This window comes from Pseudopipra pipra, chromosome 4, assembly GCF_036250125.1.
Source record: "Pseudopipra pipra isolate bDixPip1 chromosome 4, bDixPip1.hap1, whole genome shotgun sequence".
Lineage (NCBI taxonomy): Eukaryota > Metazoa > Chordata > Aves > Passeriformes > Pipridae > Pseudopipra > Pseudopipra pipra.
In genome coordinates this window covers 20,669,921-20,693,580 of record NC_087552.1, presented here as the reverse complement: position 1 = coordinate 20,693,580, position 23,660 = coordinate 20,669,921, and the positions used below count along the sequence as shown (strand labels likewise).

The 23,660-nt window shown below is 42.2% G+C and overlaps 1 protein-coding gene across 11 annotated transcripts in view; it reads left to right on the top strand.

Annotated features, from left to right (window-relative positions):
• The window catches only part of FAM13A (family with sequence similarity 13 member A), a 139,441-nt gene that overhangs the window by 78,023 nt on the left and 37,758 nt on the right, over nt 1–23,660 (top strand). For 4 of the 11 annotated variants that reach the window (XM_064651901.1, XM_064651898.1, XM_064651895.1 and 1 more), the window contains exons 7-9: nt 10,983–11,024; nt 21,107–21,151; nt 22,767–22,946. In XM_064651901.1, the coding sequence (XP_064507971.1) occupies nt 10,983–11,024; nt 21,107–21,151; nt 22,767–22,946 (267 nt within the window). Of the gene's footprint in view, nt 1–708; nt 1,108–10,982; nt 11,025–19,660; nt 19,904–21,103; nt 21,152–22,766; nt 22,947–23,660 lie in introns of those variants that run through there. The other 7 variants (XM_064651904.1, XM_064651903.1, XM_064651902.1 and 4 more) reach the window with 7 other exon arrangements.

Below are 23,660 nucleotides of genomic sequence, written 5' to 3'. Positions count from 1 at the left end.
CAGTAAAACCTTGGGTATGCTCCTTCAGTAGCCAATAAACATTTCAGGATAAGACTTTGGGCATTTTGTACTGTTCATTTTCCAAGGCTGCTATGTCCTAGAAAGCGGCACATTTGTGTGGGTCACCTGTTGTATGGGGTTCTTTTGCTACCACTTTTCCCAGCCCAAATTTCTACCAAACAAAATGACATGGTTTGTTGTTTCACAGCAATATTTGGTCAGGTGCTGTAGATGTAGAAGCAAGAGTGCTTTAGGGTGGCCTGCTGGGAACATCAGTAAAAATAAGTTCGGCTCCTGCAACACTCTTCAGTTCAAATGTTAAGGGAAGAGTTCTCTTATGCTCCTCTTTGCGGTGGGTCTGAATTCGCTGGCCAGCGACAGCACAAACCTTTCAAACCCAGGTAGTATTAGTATCTGCTGCAACACAAAGGGATCAAGTTCAAAGGCGCGGTTGTGCCAGCCCCGACAGACACGACAATGAAGGTGCGGGTAGGCAGCAGTGGCTCGGTGTCTACTGCAGGGCCAGAGCAGCCCGGCGATGGTGTCCTGGAGCTTCAGGTGGTCTGGGGGCACAGCCAGCACCCTGCCACCCCGGACAGGAGCCAGAGCTGCTGCGACGGTGGGGAGGCAGGTCGTGGGTGCCTACGTTGCACCCTGGGGGGCGTTTAGGAAGAAGGGCAGTGGGTTATAGTAACTAAAAGGGTTACTAAAAGACCTTGTGGGGGTATTTCTGTTAAAAGGTGTCTTGTATCCATCAGCCCGCAGGTTGCTGTATCTCTTGCAGGCCCAGGACCAACTGGACATTATAAACCGCTTTTGGTTAACCTGCTTCTGCCGAGGGCGGCGGGGAGGGCAGGGAGCGGGGCCGGGGCCGGGGCCGGTGTCCCAGCTCCTCGGCGGCAGCGGGGGGGCCCGGGCCGGGGCTCTGGGCGGCGGGGCGGGTCGTCGTCAGCCGCCAACCCGGGGTGGCGGCGCCTTCGCCCCTCCCCGGGGCCGGGCCGCTCCCCGTGGCGAGGCGCTGGCGGCGCTGCGGGCGCGGCCAGAGGCGCGGCGGGCGAGCAGCGGCTCCATGGCCAGCATGGCTTGCGAAGTGATGCCCCTGCAGAGGTACGTGTCCGACCGGGGGGCCGGGACTCCGACCCCGCCTGGGAGCGGGGACACCCACCTGGGAGCTGGGATACCTGCCCCGGCACCGGGGCAGGGCAACAAGTCTGGTTATTAGCCTGTCTCCGGGGCTTGGGGGGTCTTTGTATTCCTCGTGCGGGGAGGGGGGCTCGATGTAGCGCCCCGAAATCCACACAGCGCTCCCCTTTGCAGGGAGCCTGCCGCGGGGCGGGAGTTGCTCAGGGGTTTATAGGGATTTGGGGGCCATCCTCTCCCTGCCAGCCCTGGGGGTCTGCCGGCTCCCTGTGCCCGGGCAAACCTGTGCCTCCCGCCACCTCCCTGTAGCGGGGGCTGTACTGCGGTAAAGGGAGCGTGGCCGGGCTTGTCCCTGCGCACACCCACCCACAGCTGTCAGCTCGCACACAGCATGGGCGAGAGGTTTAGTTTTCGGAGGAAAAGGGCTGGTTTGTTTCCAGGGTGCTGACACACACCTCAGTTCAGCACCAGCTGTGAGTGCGTACCTGTGCTGGCATGTGCTCCTGCCACAATATGGCAGGGGCAACTTCAGTCAAGCTTCTGAAACGGCAGGTCACAGACCCACTGCGGGGAGGAATGTACACAGCCCTTTTACTGAGTCATTAATTTTTTTTTTTATTATTTTTACTGCTCTTTCAGTTCTCAAAATTAAGCGGTCCATACCTCCCCTAGCCATATTTGAGTGGGATGAATGTCAGTCTTTTGGTAATCTGCAAAACAGTAAATAAGAAATTTACCGTGCTGTTTCAGCCCTGTGGTGGAGCTCTTTCAGCCAAACCTGCGGAGTTGCTGCTTTTACTTGAACACAATAAAATAGTAACTGAAATTGCTGCCCAAACTGTTACTGTCTTGGTAAAGTGCAAGGTCCTCTGCAGGTAGATTTGTTGCAGTAATGCAGTCATGGGGGTCCATGTTGATGACTGCAGAGAAACAGAAATGTGGTTTGAATGTCTTCAAGTAGTCATGGTGCATAGTTTCTATTTGAAGGACCAGTCTCACATAATATTTTTAACCTTTTTGTGTTCCCGAGGATCTTACTGTCCTAGCAGCGGTCGGAACAAGTGGTTATTATTGTGCTCTTGACTCTTCACCCCAGGGGAAGATAGGTTTCACAGGCTGGCTCTAATTAGACTCTTTGTTTTTGTTGTTGCAAGCGCTAAGTCTTCATCGGTTATAGACGTATTCTGCACTTTAAAAGTGAAGAATTTTTTCCAACTCCATTAAACCTTGAATATGGTACAGAATTGTTTGAGTTTTGCAGTTAAAAATTATTCACAAAATTCTGGTTCCTTTTCCATCTCCCTGATCTATTTTTAGGTTGTGTATATGGTACTTTAAACACCTAATTTTCTTTGGACCTAGGGGCAGATAAGCACAGAATGCCAGATCCGTTTACAGTGGTGTTCTCCAGGGTGCACCTTTATTTTCCCCTATTCTTCTCCCTGTAGTGTTGTTTCCTCCCTTCTTAGTGCAGAGTTTTGCTGCAGAAGAGGGTCTTGCTGGCTTTGAGCATTTTTTGCAAGCTTCAGGAAAAGTGATGCCTATTAGTGGTTAGTAACCAGCATGGGTTGCTGGTTACACACTATGCTTGTAGTTCCCATGAGGTGGACAGGCTAATGTTGCTGTTCCAGCTGAGGCATGGACAAATTGCAGTGCAAGGCTCCTGTTGCTGGGTTTAAGTCAGACTAGTGCCACCCTTCAGGTGCTGCATCTTAGGGCACTTCCCAAGCTAAAAGACTCCATCTTTCCCTCTCAAGACAGGGAATGAGCTGCCAGCAATAATCACACTTGGTTCCCTTCCTGCGTAAGTGAACTCCCACCTGCCCCTCTCCTGCAGCTGTCTTTGGACCACAGGCTGGCCACGCAGTGCCTGCCGTGGGAACCTCCTGTGTGGAAGCACTACAGATGTGTAGCTGATGTGTAAAACTTGGGAGAGGGAGAAGGGCTCTGTCTAAGAAGCTGTGATATGTAAATAGCATTTGTCAGTAGAGTGGCAAAATATCATATCTACCAAGGTATCCGTAAGCTGTGAGTCTGTCTTCCTGAAAATCATATAATGTGCTTGCATAGAGCCATATGTACTGTATGGTATAATTTTATTCTATATATAGATATTTGTGGAATGACACATGATGGGTTATGGTGGCCTGCTGTGAGGGATGGAGATGGCAGGGTTATGTTTCATTGCATAGGAAGAGGTGGCAGGCCAAATGTGTTGAACCTCCACTGCAATAGGTACTATATTGCCCGAGCACCATAGAAGGCACCAGTAAATATCACATGGGTTGCATTACTGATTTTCCAACAACTTATCCCCCAGTAATTGTCTCTTCCATTGCTAATAGGCTAACATCTCTTCTGAATAGCATTAGCTTACTTTAATGTCTTAGATTCCTAGTTAGACCATTACTAATGCTGTTAATACGTGTTAATTCATCTATTCTAGCTCAGTCTATTGCAGATTTAACAACAGCTGTGCCTGTGGTTGCCTTTGCCAATCGTATCTGCTGGTTGCTGTAGGAGATAAGAAAGGCAGGTACACACTTGGACTTTGGGATCAGTGGCCTCTGTTGTTTTGCACTTTGCTGAAACAAGTCAAGGTAGTAGAAGAGTGAAGCCATCACAAGTATTTTTAGAAAGTGCATCTGATAGCAGTAGGGAATATGACTGATGGGTTTCTAATCTCTTCATAGCAGTTGTCTGTATGGGCTGTCTCGCAGTCATCATCAAGATTGTTTGATTTACCTTATTGGTTGGTTTGCTTCACAAATACCCAGTATTTTAGCCCAAGAACACCATTTGTATTCCAACACACTTTATTCTTTTTTCTTTTGAATGGCTGCTGTGTTATCTTTAACACGTTAGTGAGCATCTGTGTGTAAAGTTGTACTGTAAATATGTCTGATCCTTTGGACTTTGTTATCACTTTCTATCCAAGATACTGGGAGGGCTTGACAAGCCCTAACGAAGTACGTTCTGGAATATGTATGTGAGGTACGCTCTCTGAGAACTTGTATCTAACTTTTTCTTTGTTTGCTTTGAGTTTGGGTGTTTTTTCTTCTGGTGGAAGAATGAAGAGAAATTCAGACCTCTGGTTCTCATCTTCCACAAGTCATAGCTTATTACAAAATGCTATGTGAATTTTATGTGAATTTTTTTGCCTTCCAAGCTCAGATTTGGCCCACAGCTGGGTGCCTTATCTTGTCTCAGCTGTGACATGGTGAGTGTAGGAGCCTATGGAAAACCGTTCCTGAGTACAACTGAGGGTGAGGGGCTCTGAGTAAAAGAGGAAAGTGAGATGGAATTTTTCTGTGGTGTTTGCTTCTGGGGTGTCCACCTGATTAAGCAAAAAAGTATAAATATTTACCTAAAAGCTGGGCTCTGAGATACCTTTATTTGAAGTGTGCAAGCTTTTAACAAACAATCTGAAACTGAAATCACTGGTTACCTAGTAACAGTTCTTCACCATTATAATGCAACAGGTATGTGTGTGTGTTATGCAACTTTACACTGTTAAATTCTGAGATGAGGTGAGACTTTGGCTGGTACATTCATTCCGCCTCTTTCTGACCCGTTTTTTAGTTTTAACCCAGTTAGGGCTATTGCCAAACCACAAGTAGAAGGAAAGACATGGCCCTGTCTTTCATAATAAGACCCAAGTAGTTTAAGAAGTAAAACAACAAAAGCAAGCTGTTTAACATTGATGTCATTTTATAAAAGATAAACATATTTGCAATCTAGGGGGATAGTAGGTAGAAAATCATTATACAAAATTATGCTGTCAAGGGTTCTGGGATATTCAGATATGTAATATAAAATGGAAAATCAGCCTCTTGCTCACAGGGGCATTTAATTAGCAACAAGTTCTGCTTATTGCACCTTGCTATGGGGTAGCCTGTACTCCCTGATCCCTGATGTTGCTTTGAAGTGGGAGGAGGTGTGCAAAAAGTCTTCAGTGTAGTTTTTTTTCCTGTTCAGGTAAGGTGCCTCAATCTCAGTGCCCCCTCACGCACAGCTGGCGCAGTTATGCCTGTGGATAATGCACTATATTCTCATTATGTTTGGCTGTGCTCTATGATAGTGTTTCCTAGAATTAAAAACCTCCTACTCTGGGCTTGGGTCCTTGTGCCTTAATCGTGACTGTGGCAAATAGAACAAGAAGTAATAAGTGCTCCTCAGACGTGACAAAGTGATTGTTCATATTTACCTCAGCTTGTCTCTGTGGAGTAGTAATACAGGTATTTTGAGTGCCAGAGAAAACAAGAAGCAGAAGCTTCTGTTTTGGAAGGCAAATGGGGAACTCTTCCTCAAAAAGTCTCTTTCTTCAACTCTGCAGTTATGTTGCTGCCCACTGGGATCTCACATGCTTAAGATGTAATTTAGTTGAGAGACTTTAGGAAAAACACTGCTGAAGAAACAGCTTTGGGGAAGATGGTGAGATCCTTTGGAGATTAATATTTAAACCAATACCAATCCACTCCCACCCAATTCATTGGAGATGTTTTGCGGAATATGTGAGTTCAGAATAAAGAAGCTGGGTTGTCAGCCTCATATTTTGACATGCCACTCGTTGGCTGAGTAGCTTATTTAAGTTTCAGTATTATGCATGGTTAGGTATAAGCATAACTGTTGTGAAGACTGGATAAATATCTGGAACAACATGTTATGGTTTTGATTTATAAAAGTTACTCTTCAGGGAAAATAAAAATGTTTTCATGGAAATAACTCACAGAGAAATAGCTGTTAAGCATTTGTTTCTTAAATAGTGCATATAGGGCATTCTTCCCTCCCCCTTCTTTAGGTGTATAGAGTAAGGGTGGTATTGCTCAGTAATTGATGGTAGGTGCTGACTTTAATGTTGACCATTATATCACCACACTGTTATGTTAGATGAAATTTACCGTTAGTCTTGCATCGAGGGTGGCATTATTCTTCCTTCTTTTGCATAATGTACCTCAATATTTATTTGAAGGAAGTTTGTTGAAGGAAAAAGCTTATGTTGCCTGATATTTCTCCTTGGCAAAAACATTGCCTTTTACCCACTGCTGCGAAGCACAAGCTATGAGTAAATTGCTCTATTGAGAAAATAAGTATGCAATAAATTTTCATGAGCTGTTTCAATCTTGCATTTTTTGCAAGATTGAAATAACTTTTATGAGGAATTGACTTAAGGGGGTGAAGAAGTGCTGAAAAACTTGTGATTAAGACGAAACATTCAGCAAAAAGCACTACTGTGGCCTGAAAATCAGCGTTTCCTTGAAGCTGTTTTTAGTGTTCTTAGTGTTGAATGTCGGAACAAGTAAATAAACCATAATGTTAATATCCTCTGTAAATGCAAAAATTGCATGTCTGTTAATCCAAGAAGGCACGGTGGTTCTGAATGATGAGAAGAAAACAAGAGGAGACTCAAGCTTGAACCTTCCTTCTCCTGCCTTCAAAAGCTGCGTTAACTTTTGATATCATTAGTAATTTGACACTGACTTTTCAATGCCTTTTGGTTTGATTGCATTAAAATTAAAAGCAGCTATTGCCTTGCCTGAAAGAAGTATTCTCACTAAACAAGCAATTAATTTCTTTTGAAGTCCAGAATATCCGTGGTGGAATTGAAAGTGAGCTGTTTCCTTATCTAACTTTTGAGGTCAGAACAAATAAAGTCTATGGCAAGGCACTAGGAAAACATGACCTTGGCTGAGCAGCAAGACCCTGACAGTCTCTAGGCCTTTCATTTCTGGTGTAGAATGTTGACACTTCAGTCAAAGTACATTTTCATGATTATAAAGAGAACTCACAAACCTCCAAACCAGCAACACAGTGTATTAATTTAATTTCATCCACTACATGTCCCATTTATCTTTTGAAAAGAGATGTGGAATAGGAAAGCAGCAGTGGATTTGCAATGGAGGCTCCAGTGCCAGGAAGCCAAGACAGAAGAACTGCTGATAGTTAAGTGCAAATAAAACAAGGAGGAAGGACCCTGAGCCACCCTCTGACTTGGGCTGAGAGCTCAGGCTGTTGAGGAGAGGGCTCAGACAGGGGGTAGCCCATGTATGTGTAAATAAATTAGGAACTTTCTGTCTAAGTGGGTGTTCTGCAATAGGCTCAGCAGCTCCCTTGTTCTTCCTGAAGGGCAAGTTGATTTAATGGTTGAACTTGATAATCTTAGAGGTTTTTTTCACGCTCAACACTTCTGTGGTTCTATGACACCATCAGCAAAAGAAAAAAAAATGGCCATTATTGTATGTTTAAGGATGTGAGGGGTGAACAGTTGACTGTAACATTCCTGTTGCAAAAGAGGGAGGCAAAAAAAGGTAACTGCTCTTCTGTGATGGAAATTTATCGTTTAACAGTTAGACTTCACCCAGGCTTTTCTATTTCCTTTCTCAGAGACAGAAAGGATGAGTTGTGTAAATGCTGTAAAATACATGTGCCTGAAAATCCCAAAATGTGCTAAACTAACTGATGGGCTAAACTGGTGTTCTTCCAGTCTGACAAACTGTTTTGCTAGCTCAGTGGAGGTCACAAACATAACAGTATTACTTCTTTAGCTCTGAAATAAACAGAACAAGTTTATTTGTTTGGTTTTGTTTGTTTGTTTTTAGTTTGGCTGGTATTTGTTTTGGTTTTTAGCAAGAATGCTTCAGTTAGGTAATCTCCCAAGTATTTCATGGAAGCAATTAATTTCGGTTTATTCCCTTGATTTAGGGGAACTATTTATATGCCTGAGTTAAAAGAGACTGCTGTATTTTGCACTCACTTACTTGGCCAGGTAATCAGGGATAGCTGAATAAATAACTGGGTTTTTTTTAAAGTTATTTCATACTTTTAGTGCCTTCTCATCATAAAGCATGGGTAAAGCTAGACAAACTTTGAGGATAAAAAACAACCAACCAAACAAAAAACCCCAAAACTTAAATCTACTGCTAAACCTGTTTGTCTAATGGGTAAATTCTTTGCTGGGCAAGGTAGAAATTTAAACTATGTAAGAGCTGCTCATCAGAATGACTTGTCCTGTCCATACTGTGGGAATCTGACTTGGTTTGCCCAGTCAGTGTGCCAGGTATTAAGCTTTTCCTTCTTTCTGGAAGGGTTATACATCCCTTTAACCAAAGAGAAATTATGCAATCCAGGTACAGTACAGTGCAGTTAAGTGTTAAACATATCTTAGCGACTTCTAGCATTTTCCTTTGAAAGGATACCTGGTAGACACGGGTTCCTAGCAATACTAGTAAGCCCTTCAGTTCAAGGGGCTTGTTTTAAAAACAAGTGAGCAGTTGTTTTCTAATCAGCATAGTGTGAGTTATAGTGACGAAGGGTGCTGTGTGGAAGGTTTTAAAGCAATTTCTAGCCTGTTTATTGTGTAATATCAACTGGTGATCATTTATGATTATGTCTTGTACATTTTTGCTTGCTTGCCTGTCACTTCTCTGTCTGAAACCATGTGGTTAGGTATATACAGGTTTAAAACTTCTTGCACACAATTTCCATTTCTTTCATTAAACTAAGCTGTGCTTGTGTGTTTAAGTGCATCAGTTTATTACCTCTCAGTTGGATTAATCCATTATTTCATAAAGTGTTATAATCAAAACAGAATCTTTGTGTGATAAGTGATTGGAGTAGGATTTGGTAGTCTCGCATCTAATTTGAGAGATTATGAATTGTGTGGAATAACTGCTTTAAATCTGTTTGCAATTTAGACAGCTCATATCTTCCAGCTTACACTAATGAGTTGGCTAAGGTGCATGAAGTTGGGGAAAGATGTTTGGGATATGTTGTTTTTAATGGTTTAGTGGGGAAATGGGTAATATGCTTTACTCAGATGCAGGAGATCTTCTTAGAAGATTTTTATGGTTTTCTCAGAAGTCTGGATTTCATACTAATTAACTTGGAAGTATTCATCCCAGATTCAGCTGCTGATCAGTGCTGCATGTGTAAAACTATAAACCATTATTTAGTAAAAGGTTATGCACAGCTACAATTATTACCAGCTGGGAAATTCTGAGACGTGATGATCTGAATGAAGCTGGTACTTGGTAAGAGCTGTTTTGTCTGCCATTCCCAGCTAATGTTCTTTAAATATTTGTTTCTCCTCTCTTACTTTGTATGGGTGGATATTGATTTTTTTTTTTGTACAGATATAAAGCTTTCTTGAACTTACAGAGCAGCAGTTGTACTTGCTGTGGAAGAACAGGAAGGAAATGCAAGAAGTTTCAGAGTCCCTGCTAAATACTGCTTTTCCATCTGATCTGTCAAAGCAAATATTGGGAGCATGAATGTAAAGAAGCTATTTGGACTTTTGCAGTATCATTGTGCTTCAGCGACTTGGAAAGTAATTACAAATCCTGAGATAAGGAAGGGGTTTTATGATAGAAGAGAAGGCATGTTTGATGTGGCTTTGACAACTGCCACTTGTACATAAAGCAGCATTTGGTGTTGGCATTTGAAGTTGCATTGATGAACAGAAATCTTGATGGTGCTGTGAACTTTCCTCTGTGTGAGAAAACATTTTTCATGTTTTCTGTCCAACACTGGGACTTGTTTGCATTGAGATGCAAGTACAGCTACTAACACAATGAACTGAACATAGCAAAAAACTTCACCAGCAGCTTTGTGAATTTAAAGTAGCTTCTTTACACTTACAAAAATATATGTTCTGTAAGTGCTAAATAAAGTGATAACATGCATGCATGCTGGGAGACTGTGGATGCCGTCCAGGGAGGGAGCCTGTACCTGGCAGAGGTGCCTTTTTTGCAGGTCGTCTTCTGGGAAGGGCAATAATAGGCACTTCCATGTTTCCATCCACTTTTTCTAGGCACTCTCAAAGCCATAGCAGTTTCTCACAAAGACTGTTCAGGTGATGTTGACCTCAGTTCACAGGCAGGCACTGTCCCCCTGCACTGCACTGCACTGCTCTGCTCTGCGTGCTGGCCAGCTCTGGGCGCAACAGCGGCGTTCAGTGCTCCCACGGCAGTGGCTGACTGCAGCTTGCTCAAGCTGCTGACCTCAGTGGCATATCCTGTGTGCTTGGAGGAAGCCAGGTTTCCTGTTCTGGAGAGTTAGAAGTCTTAAATACCCTGCAAAACTGACCGTTTCTCAGTTTGGAATGAGTAGGTGAAATTTGTTTCAACCCCTTCGTACAGCGGCATGGTCTTACATTGACTTAAGCCATCAGTCCACCACACCTTTAAGCTTCAGAGTCCCAGCAGCTCGTTCTTAGGTTTGTGCCAGCACAGGCAGGCTGAGCTGGATCAGGGCTGTTCAGGCCAGCTGACAACTAAAACACCATTTTGTCAGGGGACCTCCATGCCAGCCGATGGCAGTCCCTGATCTCAAGCCTACAGAAATTTTGGCATAGTCAAATACGCTTTCCACAGGAGCAGTAAAACTGGGGAAATTGTAGCCTCGTGCATACACCTATGGCCATTTCTGTGGTTACTCAAGATGTCATTTGTGGTTTTTTCTCAAATTTGGCTTTAATAGGCAGATTGTTTAATTCTGGAACAGCAGGCAGCAAAGGGTTCTCTTGGTTTTGCTGGCAAAAAATGCTTTATTGTTGCTATGGGAATAGTCCTTGCACTGCTGCAGAGTCTGAATGACTTCTGGCTGTCTAGCAGGAGATCTGTTACACCACATTTGTGGACACTGAGATGTGAGTTAGGTTGCTAGGATTTAAGGAATGTAACTTAAAGGTTTCTTCCATGTGTAAAACCAGGAGACAAAGTAGATGTGTTACCTCTGTAGCAGGTTTCACTTTTGTTATCTCTGCTTGTTAAGAGTGAGTATCTTGAACTGCACATACAAGACAGAACTGCATACTAACCTTAAAAAATATGTTTTATTTTTAGCTCCCAAGAAGATGAGCGGCCTATGTCACCCTTCTATGTGAGGTATTTACTCAGTTGTTTAAATTTATTTTTCTGTGCGGGCTTGACTCGTTATTGGAATTAAATGTGGGGAGGGGTGCCAGAAATGCTGAAAAACTGTAATCAAAGTGAAGATTAATGTTACATTTGTAATTATTGCTCAGTTAGTGAGATAAGTCTTTGAAGATACAAACTCTGTTGTGATTTTTTTGTATTTACAGAATAGACCTGGGCTTTAAACTCTTAATTAGAAGATGGACATGGGTTTCCTCTTTTCTTTGATTTGTTATGTAGCTTAGGTGCCTGTCTTGAGTAGTTTATAATCTGCAGGCACAGGAGAGATTTTTGCCACAAGCTTTGAGGAACTCACAGCATGTGCTGCTCAGAAAGAAATCAGGAACCAGATGGTGAGTCAGCAGCCCATACAGCAACTGCTTCTCTGCTGCAGCCTAGAAGAGCAGGAGAGTGCCTGGGTCCCCAGCAAGCCTCCCTGGAGGGAATGGTGCTCACGCTGCATTTGAACAAATTGTGTTTCTTGTTTTGCCAACTGGAGGGCAAAGTCACTGCTTGTAAAAATGGTCTAATTCTGTTGACATCAGTGAAAGTTTGCTCTGCTTGCTTCAGTAGCAGGCTCAATTCCAGTGCTTTCATTTATACTTAGTGGAAGAACGGGAGCCAGGGCAATTATAACAGTGAAAGGCTGCAGAGGAGGAAGGGCCAGATATTATAATTGGGTTCTTTGATCTCTGCAGAGTTTAAACAAATAAAAAGAAATCCCAGTGGTGCTTTATGTGAGAGCAGTGATAATTAGAATTCTTACAGCGATCTCTGAAATTTGTTAATTCTCTTGTATATATTCCTATTTATCTTTGTAGCTTGGGTTTTTTCTTAGAGATTTTTTTAACAAACTATAGAAACACTGCATTTAATGCATACTGTGCAGAAATGTGTGTCAGTGAACTGTTCATGGACTAGCCTGGTTGCATGATCTTGTCTGCCTTCCTATTGATACACCATCATTCCCTGGAGTGTGTTTGTGAAGATGTTGCCCAGTCTGGGCCTCAAAAGCTCTGAACTGTCTGAGGAGGTTCTGCCTTTTCCATTGTGAGATTATTTTGTAGCTGCATACATACATTCCCCTGTCTCAAGTTTTCCCTAGTTTAAATCTTCATCCTGTCTTTCCATTGAAAATGGCCCTCCTCTTTCTTTTTGGCTAAATGTGACCTTCAGATCATTTTAGGCTTTCATTATGTTTCCATCTATCTTACTGCTTAAAACTGTCCTTCCAAGCCCTTTCCTGGATTATGGAAAAATTATGCATGAAGGAGATTGTCTTCAGCTGACTTTGTCAAGATTGTCAAGGAGATAGGGAGCCAGGGGTGAACCTGACAAAACTGACATCAAAGCAGGACATTCCTGAAAGCAAGTTTGAACATTTTAAATAGAAATGTGGCCATCAGGCAAAGCTTTACCAGCCAGTCAAGGGAGGGGATTGTCCCGCTCTGCTCTGCACTGGTGCGACCTCACCTTGAATATTGTGTGCAGATTTGGGCACCACAATATAAGAAAGATATTAAGCTATTGGAGAGTGTCCAAAGGAGGGCAGTGAAGATGGTGAAGGGCCTTGAGGGGAAGCTGTATGAGGAGTGGCTGTTCGTCCTGTAGAAGAGGAGACTGAGGGGAGATCTCATTGCAGTCTACAACTTCCTCATGAGGGGAAGAGGAGGGGCAGACACTGATTTCTTGTCTCTGATGACCAGTGCCAGGACAGGAGGGAATGGCCTGAAGTTGTGTCAGGGGAGATTTAGGTTGGATATTAGAAAAAGGTTCTTCACCCAGAGGGTGATTGGGCACTGGAATAGGCTCCCCAGAGAAGTGGTCACAGCACCAAGCCTGACAGTTCAAGAAGCATTTGGACAATGCTTTCAGGCACATGGTGGGATTCTTGGGAATGGTCCTGTGCAGGGCTAAGAGTTGGACTTGATGATAATTGTGGGTCACTTCCAACTCTACATATTCTGTGATATTAGGGTGGGGAAGAAAGATTGTGTCCATTGCAATGAAGGTGTGGCTTTCCATGGGAATCTGTCTTGCAAATAGGAAGGAAACAGTCAGGAATAAGCATATAGTTGGGAAGTGAAGGAATGGCTTGTAGGAGCAGAGAGGGAGCAGCATACCTTGAGACAAAGGCTTCATGCCAAGCTTGTGTCTTTTGTAATGTTGCTGGGATACAGTTACTTGTAAATAAAGCGAACAGCTTGTAAGTCTTGCTTCTATTTATCACACATCAGAAATGTGTCCTCCTGCGGTCAGTTGCCAAGTGCAGTTAATTTGGCAGGAGAGCTGGTGCTGGCTGGGCAAATCATGGTGCTTCAACAACTGAGAACTTGAGTGGGTGGCCAATTTTCAGTGCAACTTTGACTGTTCTAATTGCTGCCCCAGAACTGTGCATGACATATGTAGGAATTGTGTTTCCCACCATGGGCAAGGAAGGGGAGACTGTTTCCTTTAGCTGTCTGATGGTCAAATATATTTCTCTTACTACCAGCCACATTTATAAAATTTGAAATACTGTTCAAGTAATCCTTGAAGTGAATCATGAATGTTTAGGTACAGAGCAGCCACTGCTGTGTTTATGCAGTATTTCCATATAGATAATTATACAAGTTAAATAAGTGGGAACAAGAGCTCTTTAGCTTCCAAACACTGCATGATACTTGGCTTTGCCAGACTGAAGGAGCATTGTGTCCCTCCGTCATGGTTTAACCCCAGCCAGCAACCAGTCGCTCGCTTACTCCTGCACCAGAGGGACTGGGGAGATAATTGGAATGGTAAAAGCTAGAAAACTTGTGGGTTGAGATAAAGACAGTTTAATAGGAAAAAGCCATTCACACAACCAAAGCAAACCTAGGAATCAATTCACTGCTTCCATGGGCAGGCAGGTGTTCAGCCATCTCCAGGAGAGCAGGGCCCAACACATGTAACGGTTACTTGGGAAGACAAACGCCATCACTCCAAGTGTCCCCCACTTCTTCCATCTTCCCCCCACTTTAAATGCAAAGCATGATGTTGCAGTGTATGGAATATCCCTTTGGTCAGTTTGGGTGACCTATCCTGACTGTGTCTCCTCCCAGCCTCTTGTGCACCCCCAACTTCCTTGCCAGCGTGGTGGTACAAAAAGTGGGAAAGGCCTTGGGTCTGCATAAGCCCTGCTCAGCAAAAACCAAAACATCTCTGTATTATCAACCCCGTGTCCAGCACAAATCCAAAACACAGCCCTGTATCAGCCACAGTGAAGAAAATTAACTCTTCTCCAGCCAAAACTAGCACACCCCCATAGACCAGTTTTGGGAGAATCAAACCAGAGACTTGATTATTCAGTGCCGTACCTTGTCAGCTAGAAATGGAGATATTTCCCTGGCTGGTCTTTTTAACAATAAGGTCAATACTGAAGGTCTTAACTTTTAAGTTGGGGTTTTTTCCTTTAGACATTGGGAAAGTCAAGACCAGTTATAGAGTTTATCACCACTGCTGCTTTGTAAGGAAATAAGAAGTCATTAACGGTACAAGAGTGAGCAGTAAATGAGGCAAAATGTGACATAGGTTTGTAAAGAGTGGTGGCAACCACACAGCAAAATTATTTTTATAGGACTTTACAGAGAGAGGAAGAAAAGTAATATACCTAATCTGTCTGGCATCAGCAAAATGTTTTATATCATGCCATCAATATGGAAAAAAAGGACATTAGTACTAGAACTTAAAGATGGGCAGGGAGGGGGTGAGACATATAGAGCAAGGAGAATGCTGCTGGAGCTCCTTAAATGTCATGGACTTTTTTTCTTTAATAGCCACTGGCACAGTAAAATCAAATCATGTTGACGAACTGAGCTTATAGCAGAAATTTAGGATGGATGAATGGGTTGGGAGTGTCTTCTGGGAGAAAATATATGGTAGTGAGATATTATATAGGGTGATTTATATATATATATATATATAAAGATAAGCATCAAATATAAGATATAGTATAAAAATAATAACATAGGTAATAATGTCATATATCTCAGGACTAATAATGAAAATCTTTGACGTGAAAGGGGAGTTCCTCGCATTTGGAAGTGCCAAGGAAGAAAAGGATGTGAGCATACTTGTTCATGGAGGGATGGAAGGGAGGCATGGGATGAAAATCTTCCAAGTTGAAGTAATCACATGACAATGGATATACAAAGGAATTATTTTCAGTATACCTTTGTCCAAGAGACAGGTGAGGCCCTGCACAGCTTCAGTAACTTGTGTTCCAATGGCATTAGGTTTATGAAGATGATTAAAGAAATGGACAGACCCTGTTATAAGATGGAGAAAAGAGCATGGAGGTCTTAGTCACCATAAGAGACCAGAGGATACATATTCATTCTGAGTTTTAGACAGAAGGGAAGGATTGTTTGTGTTAAATAACAATACTGATGCAAGAGGAAATGTGTACAAATAGTCTATGAATAAATTTTGGCAGAAAATTATTAATTTGTAGCTGAAGGCCTCTTTTGTTGGGCGTTATAAGGGTGAGGTCAGCTTGACTAATTTGAGAGATGTGAGATTTGAGTCCATTCGCTTACTGCTGACCAGGGTTATCTTCTCCCTCTCTGTAGTCCTTGGTCAGATAATTTGTTGGCTCAGCTATGCTAAGTAGCAGGCAAGGAGATTTCTGCACTGTAAAAGAAGAGGAGAATCTTGCTGAGTGATTGATTGTTCCAGGGAGTCTCCCCTGAAGGGTGTTTACGTTCCAAAACCTTTTGTAACAAAACCTTGTGGTAAATGGAGTTGAGATTGTTAAAAAGTGCAAAGCACTGCTCCTTGTGTAATTCTGTAATGAGACTGTGATGCCAGCTGTACTGAGTAATCAGTACTGAGGAACAGTCTGCAGTTTCAGGTAATGAAGCAGCATCTGGCAGCGGCAGTTCCTTGTAAGCACAATTCTGCTCAACAAGTGCTATGAGTTTTTAGAAGTCAGAGGATCTATAGACATGCTTTGTGCTACCGTATATGCTTTAGATTTGAGGTTAGTCAGGTAGATGGTTTCAGAGGAGTTCCCAGTGAATACATCCTGAGATAAGGCAGGGTGATATTACGGGGGGGAAAAGCAAAAGCTTTGTAGTGTGGAGCTTCCTTGCTAACATGCAGAGCATTAAACTGAAATTGAGATGAGAGCTGACATCACAAGCAATGCCAAAAATTGAATTAAATACCCATGTGTGCAGGGCAAGGCATTGGACAGTTTCACCTGATTTAATACTTCTTCTCCTAGAAGTACAGATATCCATCCTGTTGGCAGTATTCAGTACAGCTGACTGTTTCTCCTTTTAACAGATGTTATTTGAGACAACTCTTTTTTTATAATGCAAGTCAAGTATTCTTAACCTGTAGTATCGGTTAAGATGTTTTACTCTGTTTGTTATCAGGTCAATTTCCTGAAGGAGCTGAAATATTTTGTTCTGGATTTCACATCTGTTTGGCCACCTTCCTGCTGGACACTTCTTCCTCTATGGACATACCATAAGAGGTTCTAAGGCCCACAGGAATGCTGGGCCCCATTGCAAATCATGGTTACATTGTGTGATGCATGTTCATGTCCTGCGTCACATCAGCCCTAGATGAAAGTAAATACCAGGCCACTGGTTGCCCCTGCTCTGGGTGTCCAGTTACCATGCAGGTCTGATGCTCCCTGAGGTGTATCTCCCTTCTCTGTAGGGGAACCTGTGTGACACAGCCATCCAAATTCACTGAGCTAAATCATGTGGCCTGTAAGAATCCCCTTCAGGGTTGTCTCTGCTCCAAGCAGTAGGTGTCAGTGTGCATCCATCAGAAAGGATAATCTCAATGTAAGTGAAAAAGATTAGGAATCGTGAAGACAGTTGCTTTTAGTGGGGTTAGTTTTCTGCATAGTAAGAAGGTAGTGTCAAAAATAACATACCACATTTAAAGGAAGGGTCATTTGATCTGAGTTTCTGAAAGCATGGAGATGCTGAAAAAATACTGAAAGTGTGTCATCTGTGCGATGAGACATCCCAGTAACTAAGAGCACATCTCTTTTATTTTTAATCTCATTATTTTCACATTTTATATGAAAATATAAAGTGAAGTAGTTGTCTTAAAATGGATCCCACGTGAGTCTGCCGTATTGCTTGTCACAGTGTGGAGAGTGGGTAGTGTTTAGACTATTTAAGTACCTATGAAAAGAAATTTCTTAGGTCATGGGTTGAAATAATATATTCATGAGGACTTAAGAAATTTCCCATCTGAAATGTCAAACCTATTTAAAAACTCTTGACTTTGCTGGAGTGGCAAAATGGTAAAAAGTTTTTGCATCTATTGAGGCTTTCTTACTGTTGTGCTTGGCTTTCAAAAAAGCAAAAACAGGAAACTGTTTTTGCTTCCTGAATAAACAGTTGGATTGTAAATAAATCTCAGCAATGAATGACCTTAGCACCAGATTGTAGCTTATGATTTAGGCCATTAAGTATGGTCAGGAAGTAATTAATTGACTTCATAAATGAAAACCCAATCTGGGAAAATACTGTGCCAGTAAAGTTAGTTTGCTCCGTTTCATGTTTTTTTCTTTGCTCTTTTTACCTGGAAGCTAAAACATCAACAGTGACCTGAATGAAAGAAATTTGGAGAAGGGGCTTTGCTGTCCAACTCAGTTATGTGTCTGCTATCACAAAATGCCCAGCACTGACCAAACAAGGTGCAGACATTGAATGAGATAATTCTCACTTCAGTGTACATCTTTTAAACGTAGAGAGTACTAGTTAGGGGGGCAGGCAAGCTTTAATGTGCTTTAAAGTGATGGAAAATACCACCTTCCCGTACTTGAGGTTGAAACAGAATGGGAGAAGAGACCATGCAGTAAGAGTTTACCTTATGTGTGAAGCAAGACGTTATTCAGAGTTGATGGAGAACCTCTGAAAGTGAGCAAAAAAGACTTGAGTAAACAAGTTAGACAACACTAGGAAGTGCTAGAGGTCAGACTTCCTAAAAGGAAAAGCATGAGGGTTATAAGAAGCCAGTTCAAAAGTTTATAGCACTTAAAACAGCTGTGTGCCTTGATGCAGGTTTTCTGGCTGGCTTTCTGAAAGTAAAAGTCCCCAGCACTGGGAAAGTGTCCTACTGCCTTCTGTCACCAGAGAAGAACCTGTAAATTCTATCAAAAGTCGGTGTTTCTCAGCATGCTCTGCAGCAGCTGCATAATTTAATAAAGATAATCTAGCTGTGGAGATAATTGACCAGACGTATCAGTGAAATGGAGCAGATGTGAGGAGAAAATAATGAACTGTAGCAGAACATGAGTTCCCATTGTCTGGATGATTTACTGAGCAAGGCAGCCCTTCCAAGGCAGCTGCCTGCACGGGTGGGCATGCCAAGAGGGCTCTTCTAAGCAAGGCTTGCCTCGCCTGCTCCATGAAGCGTAAATCCAACAGCAGAGCAAGTTTTGCCACCCAAGAAGTTTGGAAAACCCCGCAGGATACACCCTGCCTGCCTGGTTGCTCTTCTGGGCTGTGAAATCCGTACTGGGTGGTGTCTTTCCCTGGGTTTGCTAACGTGCTCGTGCAGCTCCTGCTCTGTCCTGCAGCAGGCTCAAATCTTAAAACCACTGTGTAACACTCTACCCTCTACCATTTGTTTTGGATGTGAACTTCCTCAATGTAAGAAAGGTTGGTGGAGAGTAAGTAAAGCAATTTAGCAATACATTTAAATTAAGCTTCAAAATGAAATAGCCAGAAAAGTTACCAATTGTGGAATTAAGAGGAAGTTTGGGTATCTTGAAAAACTCTGATTTAAAATCTCTGTCTTATTGAGAAGGGGCTAATGAAAGAGCATTAAAATATCACAGAATTAAGAATAAACTTGGATTCATTACACAAGGAAAAAGTATTTAGAAGGAAAATATAGTAAAATCAGAATGTCAGACCTTCATTTTGTAGTCATCCACTCGGCCATGAAACTGTATGCATACTTCCTGGTTATTTGTCAGTAGTTTGAAAATTACCATATTACTGTCTTTTCTGTAGCATTGGTGTTGTCTGAGTAGGGCTTTTCTAGATACCACAAAGGAATCGTTATGCAAATAGGCAATATTATTAATTAGTTGGGTTAATGAATTGGTGTTAGTAAAGCACACAGCTAACTGTGAATTAGACAACTACAGAATGTATTGGAGTGTTATAAAAAAATGTATGGATAGATAAACCTATATCCTAAGGATGTTTTAAAAAAAAAATAGAATCCAAACAGTTGTTTTCCTCTCCACTACCATTTTCCTGACATGAAAACAGAGAAGAAGGGTGTGATAACACCCTTGCTCGTTTTGTATTACATGTAAGTATTAGAGAAAGTTGATCCAATATTAAACCTGCTCCCACATGTGTAGGAGCAGTAGCCAGCATATGAATTATTAGCCTACCACGCTAGCTCCTTGCTTGCTAAATGTCTCCCATGGGAGGCCAGGTCTTAAAAAATAGTTTCGAACTGGGAAGAGGCCAAATAGTTTCTGTAAATGAACGAGAAAGCAAGTAGAATGCTTGAAACACGCTTTTCAAATTGCAAAGCCATCCAGTAGTTAATAGTCAAGATGTTAGATGTGGGAAGAGAGGAATCGTGCAAATTTTTTGTTTCCTATATGCAGATTGTGTGTCCGTACTAATAAATACAGTAGTACTTGTTTGTATGTCTTCTATTCATGAAATCATATGAATGACGCAGCTGCTTTGGTGCTGTGCAGGTCACGTGGGATATACTGGCAAGTCCATGACTGCTTTCCTGGTATGCCACCACTCCAGGGACCTGTCCCTGGACTGGAGAGGTGTACTGAGTGAAACTGGGACTGTAAAGGATGAGTGTGTGGTTAGGGCACGTTGCTTAACCCACATGGAGCTGAACACACTGGTTCAGCCTAAGGAAGCTGAAGCATATTGCAAGTCTGATTTGGAGTTGGGCATTTGTGGGGTTTGTAAATCAGGAGTTGGTCTGTTTCGTTGATAACTGTAGTGACTCCTTGCTTACCCTTCTATCCTCTGTTGCCTGCTAGAGTGGTTATCTGAGAGTGTTGCAGCTTCTTAGATAACTCTAGGCCCATACAGTGAAGTGCACAACATTTGAGGAACAGAGGAAACCTTTGGGTAGTGAAGGGAAGTCAGTTGTTGATGGTTCTGCACTGGAAAGGTTTAAGAGGAATTGGTGAAGACTGAAAGCAATAAATGGCTATTTTGGCAGGAAACACATTTTGCATCTATCCTGGCTCATACCCTGACCACAATGCCATTTTATTGGGATATATCAGTCAGTTGTACTAATTCCTGTGTTGATGTGGGGATAATTTGAAATGAACTCCTAGGCCTGTAGCTTATTTGACCTAACGGAGGTCAACAGGACCTAACAGGAGGGATGAATAGGCAAAAAAATCACTTTAGCTGCAAAGCTGAGTCAGTGTGGGGGAAAAGGAGGCAGGATGGGACTCAGTGTGGCAGAGGGAGGAAGGCAGTGACAGCTGTGCCAGGTGACAGGTCAACTTGTTCAGAAGGACTTTAAACAGCAAGCAGTTACTCCATTTGACGACATTTGTGTTGGCTTTTTCTGAGCCTGAAAACAGCCCAAGATAAAAGGGAAAGAAGAGAACGTAGGTTTTATTTTTTTAAAATGTGAAGCAAAGAACATGAATATCAGAGAGCAGTTAAATATTAAGTGTATATACATTTTCAAGTCAGCCTCAAAAGGCAAGGACTTTTGTGATGAGGCTAAAACAGTTGGCAGCAGCAGAAAGCTCAGAAGAAAGCAAAAAAAATCTGCGGTGTGTTGAAGTTGAAATACTTTGTTAGACCTTGGCCTAATGCACGGGAATGACAGGGAAATTAATTCTTGAGAATATTGGCATTGTCAAAATGTGCCATTTCACAGTGGGAGAGAAAATCCCTTAAGGGGAAAACTAGTGGCGTGCGCAGGCAATTGTTGTTGAGACAGCTCATACCTTTAAGTCTTAGCGCTGCAAAGAACAAGAGTTTTCAAAATCTTATTGTGATGATAAGATCTAACTTTCTTCTCTTTTTTCTTTTATGCAGTGCCCATGTATCACAAGTCAGTAGCAACATTCCTGCTACAGGAGAGTAAGTGTCTCTTGCAGTTTTGTAGCTATCCTGCTTGCATATTGGAGCTTTTTTAAGTATCACTGGTTATTCTTTGATTTCTCCTTTAGGGTTGGTCTTATATTAACAAAAAAAAAAAGAGCCAGTTTCCCAGCAAAGCAGATCATCTGCAATGATAATAAATCACTTCCTTCTGAAAAATTCTCAGGCCCTTGGTTCTTTGCTCGCACCGTGCCTGCGATGTTTTGGTTATGCGAAACTTGCATATTTAGAGAAGCTATTTGCACTGTCTTATCCTCTTGCTCTTGTTGGCTCCCTGTTGCATCTCAACAGAGGATGTGACTTGACCCCACTACCATAACTGGGAGCAGCAGAGCTAAGAGTTGGCTCTTTTACCAGAGCTGGAAATTCCCAATGGCTGATGGGTTTGCAGAACTGATTTGTGTCAATAGTGAACTACAGGCGTACTTGGCTAGTTAAACCATGTGGGAGTTTGCAGTTGCCAAGGTATTTTGACTTTTTTGGGGAACTGCAGTCTCAGCAGACTTTCAAGTATAGCAACTGAACACAACTTCTGTAAAGAGGAAGTCAGCCCAAGTACAGGATCCCATGCTCTATCCACTCAGTTAAAAATTAACCAGCAAATCCTGAAATAATGTTTTAATTATGAAAAAAAAACAGTAGAAGCTATACAGTGACTTTGGACGAGCATGTTTGAAAAACCCATTCTTCAGCAGACTACTTAAGCATTGCAAGAAACAGAGATGGGATGGGGATGTAAAAAATGTGTTTCTATGTGATCTCTTTGCAAAAACAACAACAGCAAAAAATTAGATTTTGCCCCTAAAAGCTTCCTCTGATGAAGGATGGAAGGGAATAATACAAGCAAATATGAGTACCAAAATGAAGGAGATTTGGTTGTGTTGAAAGTTCAAGTAATTCCACATCTTTAAGCGATGCAACTGCAGAGGATCCTTTGCTGTGGTTTGTGTGGAAGCTCTCTTGCTGCCCCTGGGTGTGACTGTGATCTCTCACCAGAGTACATCAGGGATGGCTTTAGGTGCGTTCATGGCACAAGAATGTGTGAAAACAGAACGAATTCAGAACAAAATCCATGCTTGGTCACAAAGTTAAACATGTTAGGAGTTTGTAGTGAGCTACTGCTTGCATACTCTCATCCCTGTGTGAGACAGCAGTGAATCATCTTCTTGCAGGTGATCCATTGCCTTGCTGAGCTTGTACTGCACAACAGGCTTGACTGGTGTCAGCATGGCTGGGGATCAGATACAATTTTGTCAGGCCAAGGACTTTTAAAGTGGAGGGTGAAAGTTAGACACCAATGTCTGTAGTTGCAGTAGGTAAAATTAGATGTTCTACAGAAGGTTCAAACATCCCTAGAAATAAAAAAGAGCAAGATTAATTGGGAAGGCTCAGCTCTTCTGAGGGACCTGAACTGCAGGGTATCTGAAGATTTTGGCTTTGCTTTTTGCATATGTTGTAGCCCTAGGACATTTTGTGCTGCTTTGCCATCATAAAAAAAATATAGCCCGCAGATACCCTTGCTTTATTTATTGTTGCAGAGAGGGAGCTCCGCAAAGTCTTTGAGCTCAATTGACCTTATTTTTCGGCTTGACAGGTATTTAGAGAAGACAATCCGCTCAGCCGTGGAGCAGCATCTCTTTGATGTTCATGGCTCAGGCGGCCAGAGTTCAGAGGACTCTGAATCGGGAACATCTTCAGCCTCTTCTAATGTGTCTGCCAGGCAGAGGAGGCGGCACCACAAAGAGCAGGAGGAACCCCGGAGAAACAGAGACATGTATGAGCCTGATTTCTTTGTTTTGGAAAGTATATTTGGTTAAGTCTACCCTAGTCATGTCCTCTTATCAAGGCGATACTACATTCTATTATGAAATGCACTGACCTTTGCCATGAGTTGAAAGGGCAGAGCAGGCTGCAGTGCCTGTGCAGAGCTCCATTGCATCAGTTAGAGCTGGGAAATTTAGAGTTTATTGGAGATCATGGAGTGGGGCAAAGCACGATAAGAATCTAGGGGGGTTATGCAGTAAAGTTTTTAATTACAGTATTGGGAATTGGTTACTTACAGTATTTGTTACATTAGTGGAAATTCCCAAGCAGTTGGCTCTATTGCCGGTAACTTTTTTTTTAACATTGGGCTTAGCTGCTTTTCTGAATTCAGAATGGCTTCAAAAACAAGATTAAGTTCTCCTTTTGTGTGTGAAGGCACAGCTTGTGTTTGGATTTAGTGAGGAAACTTGGGAGTTTGTCTGAAATTAGAAAAATCTTCCTTTTGATTAATCAGAATTTAATTTTTTTTTTATGCACCCTATTACACAAAGTTTAAACATGATCTTGTGGTGAATTTCATTAAATGTCTGTGAAAGAATAAAGATAGTACCTATTTTTTCCTTTCATACTCCTCTACTTGTGGCACATATTATGTGATACAAATATATTACCACCACAGCCTTAAACACTTGCCCAAGGCATATCTGTGTTTGAGGAATTGTAA